The following is a 13863-nucleotide window of genomic DNA, read 5'->3' as shown; positions in this document are numbered from 1 at the left end:
TTTCTCTCTCTCTTTCTCTCTCACTGTTTTATAGCAAATGTATTCCAATTCTGTTTACTGTATTTTATTAAGAAAATCACATTTTGTTTCAGACATCATGTGTGGATTCATCTCCAAGTACTAATGCAGAAGTGGTTACTGGAAAATTGGTAGGTACAGTGGAATCGCCCATCAGTTTGATCACATCAGAAGACAATATTTCAATGAAGCAAAGTAAGGGTCCTGAATCTGTTAAAATCTGCTATCCTCCAGAGACAATTCAAGATAGTGGACTGTATGTGCAGTCCATTTTTGTTTGTGAAAGTGGAATAACCACTAACCAAGGAGGAAGTCATACATCACAATCAGTACCACAAGATGTTTCTACAGTCAGTCATATTAGAGGTCGAAAAATGAAGCCAGTAGTTCTCCCACATGCTGTTGTTATAAACAGTCAGCTTGGATGTCAAGCATCACATCAATCAGCTATCACCTTCTCTTCTACTATCAACACTCAGCTTGGGGGTCATCTACAGCAACCAGTCACTATACCTCTCTTTTCCAGTCTGTGTGCAGATAAACTGCCACAGCCAGGAGTTATTTCTCATTCTACTACTGTCATTGGACCACAAATACCAGAACCAGCTGTTGCCACAGTCTTGGTTAATAACACCTGTCAACTACCACAGAACTCAGTTGATCCTCATTTCAATGCTACCACCAGTCATCTTGAAAATCAAGTACCTCAAGTATTGTTCTCTTCTCCAATTGTTACCACCGTACAGCTTGAAAATCAGTTACCACAGACATTAGTTGCTTCCAAGTCTACCATTACCAGTGCTGATCTTGGAAAGCAAACTATTCAACCATTAAATGTACCTCAAACATTTTTTGCTACAACTCAGTTGGAAAGACATTTAATACAGCCTGCAATTGTACAGTCTACTGCTAACATTGATCAACTTAAACACCAGCTTAAAGAACAAGCAGTTGTTGTTACCTTGGGTGATTATGAGATTCAAATGGCAAATTCAATGACTTTGAAAAGTACAAACATTGTCTCTCAGTCTGCTCATCACACAAAAGAAGTAAACCATATGGAACCTCTTACAGATCATTTAGTGAATCAGAAAGAACTATTACTAACATCTACTGTTAATAGTGTTTTTAACTTGTGTAATAAACCACTGTTGGGAACAAGTACAGTTAGTACTCAGTACATAACGAACAGTTCTTTATCTGGTGAGAAGGGTACGGTAAATGTTCAATCATCAGGACTATCTGCAGTGTCTTGTACATTGACCTTTCCAATTCCATCCCAACCAGCCTTTCTTATAAGTACTGCTTCATTAGGTTCTCTTTCCTCAGAGACAGGCATTGTTTCTCAGTCATGTATTCCTACATCAGGACACCAAATAAAAGAAAAAGATTCAATTCCCTTTTCTTCCAGATTAGATAAAGATACAGTATGTTTATCTACCCCAGGGATAGAATCCATGACTTTAAATGCAGAATTCCAACATTCTTTGACCAATGGAGGAAACACAAGTACACCTTTGTGTGTATCTGTTACTAGTGTTATGTCTAACTTACCTTCTGATGCTGCAGAGACTGTGTCTTCACGTTCCAAAGCTCTTCCAATCTTGTCTTCTCATTCAGATGCTGTGACACCCCGAAAACTAGCAGTGGCCACTAATCTTGAGAATTTAAAATTAGAACTTCAAAAATTACATAATGTAACAAGTGCATCTGTTGGTTTAACTTCTAACTTTGAACAAGGTTTGCAAGCTATCTTTGCACAGACTGTACCGGCACAAACTATCACTACACCAGCACATTCCCATCCCCAAGTGTTGTCCCATGTCCATTCTGAGATGTCTGGACCCCAACAGAATTCAGTTTTGGACATCTTACCTAAGCCTCATCATCCTTTGTCAGGCCAGGTTCTTCCTCCACCCCACTCTCAGCCTCAAACTCCTGCTGCATTCATGGAAATGGCAGATGTTTCTGGGTCCCACTCATGCAACATTACACCTGGACAGCCACCTCTTCCACAACCTGAATTGTTTCTTCCTGTTGCTTCTCTTGCCAACAGTTTAATTTATCCATCTCTGCAGCTTCAATCAGCCTCTGTCACTCACAGTTTTCCAAGTCATGTTTTACAAAGTGTATCTTCAAGTGTGTTATGTACCACTTCATGGGGAAATCCATTGTTTCAGCAAGCTTCATCTACTGAGATTCCCACAGCTGTTGATGTCACTTTGTCTGCCTCAACTGCTTGTAGTGTCAGTACCCACATGCAACCTCCTAGCTTCTCATCCCATCTTTTGCCAGGTAGTCCATCATACTTCCTGCTTCATTAAAAAAGCATTATCTAACCTCTCCCTGTGTTCTTTTTTGAATTTTGAACCTAGAAGCTCTGAAATGTTGCTCTTTGTTATTATTACAACAAGGTTTTTACAGTGATGCAATATAGTGTTTCTTAATAAGTATTTTGTATTACTTGTTTTAACAGTTTTCTGTTTCTTATAACAATGACATTTAATATTTATTATTATAAATAAAATCATCAGTATAACAGTATACATAACACAGTAGATCTGTTAAAACTCTCTTCAAATACATTTTCTAATTTAGTTAGTATTTGCTGTATAGCTGTTATTAGTTTCTTAAACTTAAATTGCTTCCCCCTCATAGGAAATGCAGCTTCACAGGAGAATTTCACAAAGGGACAACAGACTAGTAGGTTTTCTCGGTTTATAGTAACTCCAGTGAGAGAAGTGCATCAAGGTGAACCTGATTCCATTTCTGCAAACACTTGTCTTTCTCTAGAACCAAATGGTGAACCATTAATGAAGAGTGACTTTGAGGCAAATGTAAATGAAGCCACAGAGTATCAATTACAAGGCAGCAACTCGACTTCTGAAGGCTCCAAGCTAGCCTATCAGTGTGGTCGTTTCAGTGTAAAACCAGTTAATCAAGAGAACCTTGCTAATGTTTCTTCTCAATCATCAGTTTGCAGTACTGAAATTAGCACCAGTTTGAATACATCATCTGTGGTAGCACCTGTCCAAGATGAAATTAGTCAGACTAGTCCAGAGGTGAGAATTTTTTAAAACCTTATTGGAAAGTTGTTTTACTGAATACGTTAAATTAGGTCAAATCACAAGAAATCTAGATGCCATAATGTTATGCTGTCTTTTGATCTTTATGGTTTAAATTGTTTTAGGATATATTTAACAACTGAACTACATCATTGAGCTTCTTTGTCTCTTGCAGAGAGGATGTTCTTGTTGACCACAGCCACCATCAGTTAAATACTTCTTCTGACTCTTAATGTATGGTTTTAGTCCTCATTACCACAGTTACAAAATAGTACTAATAAAGCATTTGTTGTACCTGAGATATATGAGTTATGGTGGTAGGATGTTGCATCATCACAATGCAACTTACAATTGCTGCTGTTTATTTGTAAGTAGGGAAACAAAAGAGACATAAACACAGCAGTCAGATCTTTTCAGAGCATGATGTTGGTCATTAACAAGCAAAGGTGTGGCACTTAGCTATTTCTCTAATGATGGTGAAATATATATGAATGTTGTTTTTTTCCAGGTAATGCTCGTGTAATGGAATACACTTTAATGTAAATTTAATGTTTTCTTAAGTAGAACACCACTGAAGTTATATCCATTAGCTAAACCCTTTTGCAACAGTTTTGTTTATCTTACATGATCTTGTAACCATGAAGGTTTATGTACTGTAACTTTGAAACATAGTTCCACAAAATTTGGCAAGATTGTAGTAAGCTGTTGTGAACAAAAATTATAAATTTATATATTTATACTAACAATTTGTCTATAAATACATGTGGTCAGTGTTGACTGCTATGAACACAGTGTTTTTTTGTGTTAAGATTGAAAACAGTTTTCTTTATCTGAAAACTTACAAATCTTAATCACGATATCTAAATTCTCCTAAATTAATATCAACTGTTTGTTCTTTGTTTTTTACAGAAAAACTCATATTCTCTATCATAACTGTGTGTGGGGGTTAGTCATTTTGACTGACCATATAATTGCCATATAAAATTAGAAATTTTTTTTTTCTGCAAACTGTAATAAGAAACCACAATTGTTTATCCTGTAAATATCTTAAAATTCATAACACTATTCATCTATTTATACTTAATTTCATTGTTTTATAGACCTTTGAACCATGAGCTAACTTAATCTTGCCAAATGAATTGTAAATTACATAATACGTAAGCTGCTGACAAACATACCTAATGAATAATGGCTTTCATTATCTTACACAAGTTAACCTTATCTAACCTAATAAGCTTGTCATTTTTACATTTTAGTTACTTTTATCATTATAAAAAAAGAAAATACAGGGAGAAAAAAAGTACTTACAATCATGTGAACAAGTTAGGACACAAAATGCATATGAAAGCCTGTAATAGCTATTTTTCTTTGTAACATTTTGAGACACTTCTTGTAGATATATAGATATTTAGTCTCAATTTCAACAATACTGAGAGATTATAGGAATATAACTAAACAATTAAAACTGAAGAAAAGACTTTTCAAGATCTTCTGTAAATGTTATTCTACAAAAATGCATATTCTAACTGAGGAAAAAGTTAGACACCCTACCCCCTAATAGCTAGTGTTACCTCCTTTGGCTGAAATAACTGCAGTGAGACACTTCTTGTAGCCATCTACCAGTCTCTGACATTGGTCTGAAGAAAGTTTGCCCCACTTCTCAATGCAGAATTCTGTCAGCTTTGAGATGTTTGAGGGGTTTCTTGCATGTACAGCCCATTTCAAGTCACCCCACAGCATCTCATTGGGATTAAGATCTGGGCTTTGACTCTGCCATTCCAGGACTCTCCATTTCTTAGTTTTCAGCCAGTCCTTGGTGGATTTACTGGTATGTTTTGGGTCATTGTCATGTTGCAGGGTCCAGTTCCACTTCAGCTTTAATTTTCTTACAAATGGACTCACATGTTCCTTAAGCACCTTATGATTGTGAGCTGTCCAGGTCCTGCTGCAGCAAAGCAGCCCCAAACCATGACACTTCCATCTCCATACTTCACAGTTGGTATGAGGTTCTTTTCCTGGAATGCTGTATTTGATTTACACCAAACATGTCCTCTGTTCCCGTGTCCAAATAATTCAAAGTTGGATTCATCTGTCCAAAGAACATTATTCCTTTGTCTACATTCACTCTGGCAAACTTCAGTCTGGCTTTGATGTTTCTCTTAGAGAGCAAAGGTTTCCTCCTTGCACACCTCCCATGCAAGTTAAACTTGTGCAGTCTCTTTCTGACTGTAGAGGCATGCACTTTCACATCAACAGTAGCCAGAGCCTGCTGTAAGTCCCGTGATGACATTTTAGGGTTTTTGGAGACCTCTTTTAGCATCTTGCAGTCTGCTCTCAAGGTGAACTTGCTTGGACGACCAGACCTGGGCATGTTGGCACTTGTTGACTATTTTCCGGACAGTGGAATGGCTAATTTCAAATTCTTTTGGGATCCCTTAAATCCCTTACCAGACTCATAAGCTGCTACAGTTTTCTTTCTGAAGGCCTCAGACAGCTCTTTTGCTCTCACCATGGTGTTCACTCTCACTTTAACAGTCAGAGCACATCAAACTAAATGTTTAAATAGGACAAGCCTCATTCAAAACACTGAGTAACGATCTTAATCATGTTCACCTGGTGTGATACACCTGTGTGTGAGTTGAGCCATTTTAAGTGGGAATAAATGTGGGGGCGTCTAAACTTTTTCCTCAGTTAGAATATGCATTTTTGTAGAATTACATTTACAGAAGATCTTGAAAAGTCTTTTCTTCAGTTTTAATTGTTTAGTTATATTCCTATAATCTCTCAGTATTGTTAAAATTGAGATTAAATATCTGTATATCCAAAAATGTTACAAATATACACAGGCGTTCATAGGGTGTCCTAACTTTTTCACATGATTGTACCTGGGTCTTCTTTCTCTTTGCTGTTGATTCTCTATGAAACTTAAATCTTTTTTTATACTAATGATACTAATACACTGAAGTTTTTATTTAATTAAATAATACACATAAAAACACTATAATAACATAGAAAAAGCAGACAATGTCATTTGTTTGGCTTTCTAACTATGAGGTTGAGTGAAAATTCAGCTAAGCCTGTCAGTATGGTTCCCATGAGAAAAAAAAAGTTGAAACTGAACACTGAAATAGACAATGTTTTGTACAGAAAACAACTAACAACTAATATAATATGTGATAGATTAAAACTTTGGCTTACTATTGGTTATAAACAGTGTAGTATTAAATATCAGAAAGAAGTATTTGGAGGAATTTTTGAAAAAGAGGATGTGAAAAGTGGATCTCATTTTCTAGTTTACAGCATGTAAGATTGGAGGCTGTAAAAGTTATACTTTGCCACAGCAATATCTATATTATAAATTCCATACTTCTCAGAGAGGTGGTAAATAAATTAGAGAAGAGAGAAAACATCGAAAGTAAATGTCACATATCGTCTACTAGGGAAGGTTTTTGTTTTGTTTTTTAAACATTTACTTATCAAATGAATAACTGAATATTTACATAATATTCAAAATTGATTTATTAGGTATGATTAGATGTCAAGTTTATTTGAATACATTGATAATAAAGTGTTTACTTAAATTTTGAATGTAACCCTGGAAAAGGTTGTACCATGCAAAATTGTTAATGTATGTGAATTTTACCAGCAGAAGACTAAACATTCCCCTTCAATGTAATTTTAGATTTTGACTATAATTTGATAAGCAAATTGTTATAATTTCCTTTTTTTATAAGCATTTGTAAGTTTTTTTAAACTTCTATGAGAAATAGTAAGTTTCAACAATAACACATAGCTTGATCATGTACTTTTATAACAACGCTGCATGAGAGAGAGATGTCATACTCCAACTGGACATCACACCAGTTATGGATATTGATTTGTTATCAAGTTTCCAAAGCTGCTTCATTCTAATTATTAGTCACTTTGCCTTGTGATTAACCTTTCAGTGTTATTTCTAACAGTTTGAAATAATGGATTGTATTAATTCATCATTAAAACCTCAATTTTATACTGTGGAACATTAGAGAATAAACATTATAACAAGCTATAATGTTTTATGATACGTAACAATTATCTTTGTGTTACATGTATCTAAATATTAATCTTGTAGTATATTTTAAGTCAACAGCATTGAGTGGTCTGCTTGATTTAAAGCCTAATTGCTTTAAGTTGTTATTGTTTGTTTCTACTTTAGTTGTTTTGTTATAATTTATGTTTTTGGTTATGATTTTTTGTTTTTATTTTATTAACATAATCATCAGGACCCTGACTGCAGTGGAGCTGGAACTTTCCCAGACACAAAATTCCCTTTAAATCACTTTCCATTCGTTCGTGAACATCGTTCTCAGAGTGACTCGGCTGTTTCAAAAGATTGTTTCCCAGTTTCAGTTGTCCCTAAAGTTACAGACATTGTATCAGGAGATAGTAAATTCAATCAGAACATAGGTTTGATAGGTTCTCCAGACACTTTTTCTACCAGTCCATATAGATCTGTTTTAGCAAGTATTGAGCATTTAGCATGTGATTCCCCAAGCTCAGATAACAGCATCACAGGGATGTTGGGTGGTTATGCAACCTTCCCTTCCATAGAAACTGTGTACAACTTAAAGAAACACCATACTGGAGATAATGTTCCTAGAACTTTAGAAATGGCCCTTGCAAAGATAATGGGAAGCACCAGAAGTGGTCATCCTCACCTGTATAACTTACCCTCAAGCCTACAGAGTGAAGGTTTTGAGTCTCCTGTACCACAAAAAATAAATGAATTGTCAACTTGCATGGCTTTTTCCCCTATTCCCTATGCACATGATAACCATGTTGTACTAAATCCTTTTCATACTAATTTAAAGTCACATACATTACACTTAAAAGATGCTGAAACCCAAACTAACAAGGTCTTCTATAGAAATGTTGCTGTTAATACTCCAAAACAAAGTAGGGTTCCAAACATAACTAACTTGTATAAAACAAAAAGTGAAACATCTCTTAATTTTTTGGAAAATAGTAGAGAAGTAGATGATATTAAAACTTCTGGGGTTATCAGATCTTCTGTTATTCACCATCCTTTTAGTGTTAACAAAAAACTTAACAACATTCTTAGGGTCAGTAGTGTATCAGATTTGTCCAAGAGCCCGAGTATGAATGATGTGTCTACCCCAGTACGCAAGAAAAACATGCTTGAACTTGGGCGCAGTGTTTCGTTGGGAAAGTTTTTGGTAAGCCAACTAATATGTGAAACTAACCCTGGCTGGAAACTTCCAACATTCTTTTCTTTGCCTTTGCTCTTTGCTGCTTTATATAGTTTGTTTCTACAAGTATAATAATATTGTATGAAAATGTATTTTCTCTCTTGTGTGTTTTTCTGAGTTCTTTAAAACTTGGTAGTTATTTTGAGTTGAATTTATGATGTGAATGCAGGGTGGTTATAAAGAAAAACCCGGTATTTAAAACAAAGAAAGTGTTATCCTAAGGGTAGCAAAACCTCATCAAATGCACAATGAAATTTGTAAATTTTATTTAGGAAACTCCAAATTGGAGTTTCAAAACTCATATTATACTACATAACCTAAATTACTTTTTCTTTTCATTGGCTATATTTAATTTCTTGTTATTTCAGTATTATGTGATCAGTGATGTAATTAAAATACATGTCAGTATTCAAGGTAATGCAGTATCAATGAAATCTGTCTGGAATAGATAACTGCAGTAACTTTATAAGGCCTCATTAAGAATGGTGAGAAGCATACTGAACTTGTATAACAGTTTGTAGAAACACCTTTGACATATTCCAACTTTTGTAACATACTGACAAACATGTTATTCCCATTGCTAATTTTCTAAAATTTTAAAGAGAGAGAGAAATTAGAAATGAAGCTGTTTAGATGTGTAACATAATCTGGTTTTAAAATAAATTGTATAATGTTCAGAATTTTTTTGAATGAAACCTGCTTTTAATAAGATGCCTTTGATGAAATTTTGTTCTAAATCAAGTGGTTTTTAAGTTGTAATCACCTTGAGTGTGAGGTTTTCTTTATAATCATCTTCTAATATGACTTATTATACAAGTTAATCTTTTAAAATTTAGTTCCTACATGTTAAGTTAAATAAATACTAGCAAAAATTTGAATTTCGTTTACCAAGGTCATTCATAGTTTGTGTCTGTGGTATGCAAAAATCAGTGTTTCTGTTTGAAGTGTACTTATTTCTATAAATTCACTATTCTCATTGCTGCTGTTAAGCAGTAAATATACTGTCTTTCCTCTTCGTTGCTGCTGCTTCTCTGCTGCTCTATAAATTTGTACATCTTCTAATGTTATCACTAGCCTTAATAACAAGCTGAAATTTACTGCTAGTCAGTAGATTCTTATAAGTGACAGTTTCTTAGTGATTTACTTTATTGGAAAATCTTGTTATTGAACTATCTAGTGTGATATTATCAAGTAGTGTTTTTTTAAGAACCAGTATTAGCCAGTTGTGCATATTTCTTGGCTGTAAAAGAACGTGTTAGTATTATTAAATAGCACCATTTTCCAATAAAACATCTCAGCTTTGAACATAAGTTTATGAACTACTGGTATCAACTGTTACTTGACTTTACAGGAGACTATCCAAATATTGTTGTATTTAATATAATTTTGAAAAAATACTAGTATGTTTTATATTTGAATTGACTGTAATTTGTGGAAGAAGATACATTTTATAATGTTCATTATATAGGTAAATTTCTGTATTTTTATAACCCTTTGTTTGTGTGTAAAGCTGATGCTCTGAAATTTGTTAAATGGCTTAACAATAGGCTTAAACATATGCAAATGATATATGTAAATTACAGCATATATACATTCTTGTTATCATTAAAAGAATTCAACTGTAAACTTAAATGTATCTTACAGTATCTTTTGGCACATTCTCACAATTTGTTTTCTGCCTTAGAGTGCTTTAGCAAATGATGACCGACAAGATTCTGACTTTGAGGATGATGACTCCAGCGATGAGTATTTATACTTGTTAGAAAGGTATGGTTGAACTCTAGATGTAGTATTATCACGTGTAGGATACATTCTGGAAGAAATATTTAGAAAAACTTGCTTTTTAAACTGTTAATTGTATTTGGTAATGTCACTAAATATATACATATATGCTTCTTTTTTTTTTAATAATTAAAACTAAGTATCCTGTTGACTTAAGTTTATTGGTCCAGTTTCATTTGTTATCCATTTATCTTTATAAAAAATACTTCAGTTGAGTTAGTTGAATAAACAGATGTAAACAACTAGTGAAATTTAATATGTTCCGATCAGTTAAATGTATTCCATCTTTTCCTGCTTTACATATTGTGTTTTTTGTTTTAAATGCACACTTTTGATATGTCATTAATTAGAGAGATCTATTTTGTAAATTAAGCTCTATTTCATCTTTGGTTTACGTTCTTCTGTTTAATGGCTTAACATTTTTTTTTCTCATTGAGATTGTATTTGATTTAGACAAAAGAAAGAAAGAGAAGAATTGAATAAAAAGCACCAGCTTGAATTAGCTGCTTTTAGACGTATAAGGAGTAGACCTTCAAGTGCAGATGGTCACAGACATAATGGCAGTCACACACTAACTTCTGTAACTGGTGTGAGATATCAGCCTGGTAGTGGATTAAATTATGACATAAGATCAAGTCCCGAAGAGTTTCAGCACAAAACACACTTCCAAAGTGTACATGGATTTTCTGCATCTCGACCTACAGATCTACAGTTAAGCCCATCACCAGGGTCATTTCATTCCCTGGGAAACTCGTACATTGAACCATTTCAGCCTCCTTATGGCAGTAGTGCTCCAGTACCTATTATGAACACCAGGCCACACTTTGGATGGTTTGGTTCTGGCAGTGCACCCTCACACTCAAGAACATGCTTTACTGATGATTCAGAATATCTGCAGCACACTTACTCAACAGACCTTCCAGAAAACCAGAGTTTCCCATCGTCTAAACCCTCATCTGGAAATTTTGCAAAGTCTCTGTTAGATTTAGTGGCATGTGCTGGGCCAAGCAATCTAAGTAGTATTCCTACTAGCACTGAATCAAAGATGACTCTGAATCAGATGAAACAAAAACAGAGAGAAAGAATGGGTGAAAGTAGTGGGACTGGTTATGGAAGCACTTCCCCTAGTTGTGCCATGTCTCCAATGACAACACCCCTTTCATCACCTCTGTTATATCGACGTGTTCACCATCAAGGCAGTGATGTTTTACCACGTCATACTGACATTTCTTCCTCACATGTGAATTATAACCAATACATGGATGCCATACCATTGACAACAACAAATGCTTCATTCATTTCATCCAATCAAGCTTTCAATGCAATGAATACTTCTTACCATTAAAATATTATTAAACCAATTGATGTGCAAGAGATTTTGGAAGAATTAAAAATGGTGCCTTTGGTTTCATTAGTATCTTAATTTGTTGTGTGTGTATTCATTAGAAAACATGTTTTGATTTGCATAATAATAGATTTTACCATGGTGACCTTATATCAATGTGGGATTAATTTTTGATTGCTGCTGTCAATGGATGTATCTTCTTGGTATTATTATATAATTGTTTGTTAGTTCCTCAGATTTTATTCTAATAAGTGTTTATTGTCACATCTAGTATTTGTTTACATAAAAATGATCTGTTTTTGTTTAATGACTGATTTAACATTATATGTAAAATATTTTCATATATAAATGTTCAAAGTTGTAATGAAAGTTTAGGCTGGAAACAGCATTTGATGTACTAGATTATGAAATTAATTACTTTTGGCTTTTTTGTAGACTCCCTGGTTTGGAGGAAAATCAAATGTAACCTCAGAGTATTGGATAACAAAATATTTTTTTATGTTCCTTCTTATAGATATATATGTCAAAATACCTAGAAATGTTTATATATGTTAAATTTATGTTAGGTACTTCAGATTTAATTTTAAGCAAGACTTGTTTTTGTTGTAACGTTTCATTGGACATAAGTTCACGAAAGTGTGTATTTAAAGTATCAGAATATTTTGATCTAAAACCAGTAAAGAGTCATTAAATGTAAACAACAAAATTATATTTGGTCAGCTTAATTTGTTTGTTTACAGCCACTAACCTTGGTGTAACTAGATTTAAAAAGAGCTCTGCTACAAATAATGTTTGCCCCCTCCTCATTTAGAACTTTTTTTTTTTTTGTTTCAAAATATGTTCCTCAATTCCAATAGTCACAATTTCAAATATGAAGAGGTAGAATAAATATTTGTAGGAAGGAATTAATATTTATCAAAAGTTGGTAGTTACAAATCTGTAACACTAGCAAACTTATGAGGGGGCTGCTTTTTTAAAATCAATAACTATAAGATTGTGAAGTAATGTTTTGTTTTATTGAGTTTTTTAGTGATGTAGCATTCAACTTGTATGGAAAAAATGACATGGAAGTTATGATCTGTATAAGTGTTGCATTTGTATTTAGATACTTGTGAACAAAGAGCAGGATAAGACCTTGAATATAATATTGGAATAGAAGTATATGTTTGTGTATTGTATGATCAAGTTGTGAAAGGTTCTTGGTCTGATTCTGTATTCAAACAAAAGTAGTAGATCATGTCCTGTAATTGTTATTCTATTAGAACACCTTTAAGATTTGATTTTTTTTTAATGTGTTGTTCAAGTTGTCATTAATGCTGATTTCTGTAATACATATTTGGAAGCACAGTATTCACAAAACAAAAATAGCCATTGCACAGTCTTTTAAAGTCTAATGCATAATTAAGAGTTTCTCTTTCTCTGGTTACTTATGTTATTTTTTAAACTTCAGATCAGAAAGTGTGTGTAGAAACGTGGCTGGTGTCATAGAAATAGGAACCTGCCTGCTTAAAAACTGTGTGAAAAGTATGAGAGATGCTCTGTCACAAAAACTATAACAGGTGCTTTTTTGTGTTGTTTTCAGTCACAGTCTTCATAAATTTGCAATTATTTTTCTCTCTCTATTGAAGTTACTAGTTTTTCTATTGCAGTGCCAGTTTGTTGAGCTCTTGACCAAGTAAAATTTATTGTACAGTAGTTTTAGTAATCTGAAATATTTGATCATATTGTTTGTAGTGGAATATTTCTTGTCATGCAAAATAATGCAAAGATTCTGTTATTTCTGGATAACAGAAAAGGGGACACAAATTATTAATTTTGTAAACATTTTGTTGATATTGACAACTTTCAGCTATTTATCTAATTATATTGTAGCTATTGCAGGTATATGAAAGTATTGTAAAAAAATAAAGATATGGGTGGCCAAAAATTTGCAAGAATGAATGTACATGTAGTGGGTAAAACTGATACTTTATTCATGAAATGATCCCATTATATGTGTGTATATACAAATATAACATAGTACCTTAATCCCTTCTATGGAAATATTAAAAAAAAAAAAGGTAAAAGCCTTTGTTTCGTTAAAATTGAGTTTGCTCAATAAATAGTATATCTTATCCTGGAATAATTTGTATTTATTGTGTTCTGTAGTTTAGTAATTTATTTTTACGCACTATTAAATAGCGTCAACATCCTGCTACTTTACCTCCAGAAAGGAAAGTTAAATTTATAACACTCTATCCCGTCCGCATACAAGACATACAACAGAAAAAATATATATATTTCTTTAAAGAAAAAGACGAGAGAGACTTCGGATAAACATATAGTATAAATGAAGTAGTTATTTTCTCTTTGAGTTTGTTTACCTTTAAAAAAGTTTAAATCTTGTGATTTATCAACATGAATT

The 13863-nt window shown here is 33.4% G+C and overlaps 1 protein-coding gene across 10 annotated transcripts in view; it reads left to right on the top strand.

Moving 5' to 3' along the window:
- LOC143235106 (uncharacterized) overlaps window positions 1-13581 on the top strand; it is a 106924-nt gene extending 93343 nt beyond the window's left edge. For 7 of the 10 annotated variants that reach the window (XM_076472917.1, XM_076472916.1, XM_076472923.1 and 4 more), the window contains 5 exons: window positions 93-2313; window positions 2677-3080; window positions 7346-8299; window positions 10017-10099; window positions 10568-13581. In XM_076472917.1, the coding sequence (XP_076329032.1) occupies window positions 93-2313; window positions 2677-3080; window positions 7346-8299; window positions 10017-10099; window positions 10568-11459 (4554 nt within the window). In that variant the 3' untranslated portion in view covers window positions 11460-13581. Of the gene's footprint in view, window positions 1-92; window positions 2314-2676; window positions 3081-7345; window positions 8300-10016; window positions 10100-10551 lie in introns of all 10 variants that reach the window. The other 3 variants (XM_076472920.1, XM_076472921.1, XM_076472925.1) reach the window with 3 other exon arrangements.
- Window positions 13582-13863: the final 282 nt, after the last annotated feature.

This window comes from Tachypleus tridentatus, chromosome 12 (assembly GCF_004210375.1).
Source record: "Tachypleus tridentatus isolate NWPU-2018 chromosome 12, ASM421037v1, whole genome shotgun sequence".
Lineage (NCBI taxonomy): Eukaryota > Metazoa > Arthropoda > Merostomata > Xiphosura > Limulidae > Tachypleus > Tachypleus tridentatus.
Note: the sequence above shows the minus strand (reverse complement) of the source record. Positions and strands in the feature narration are given on the sequence as shown.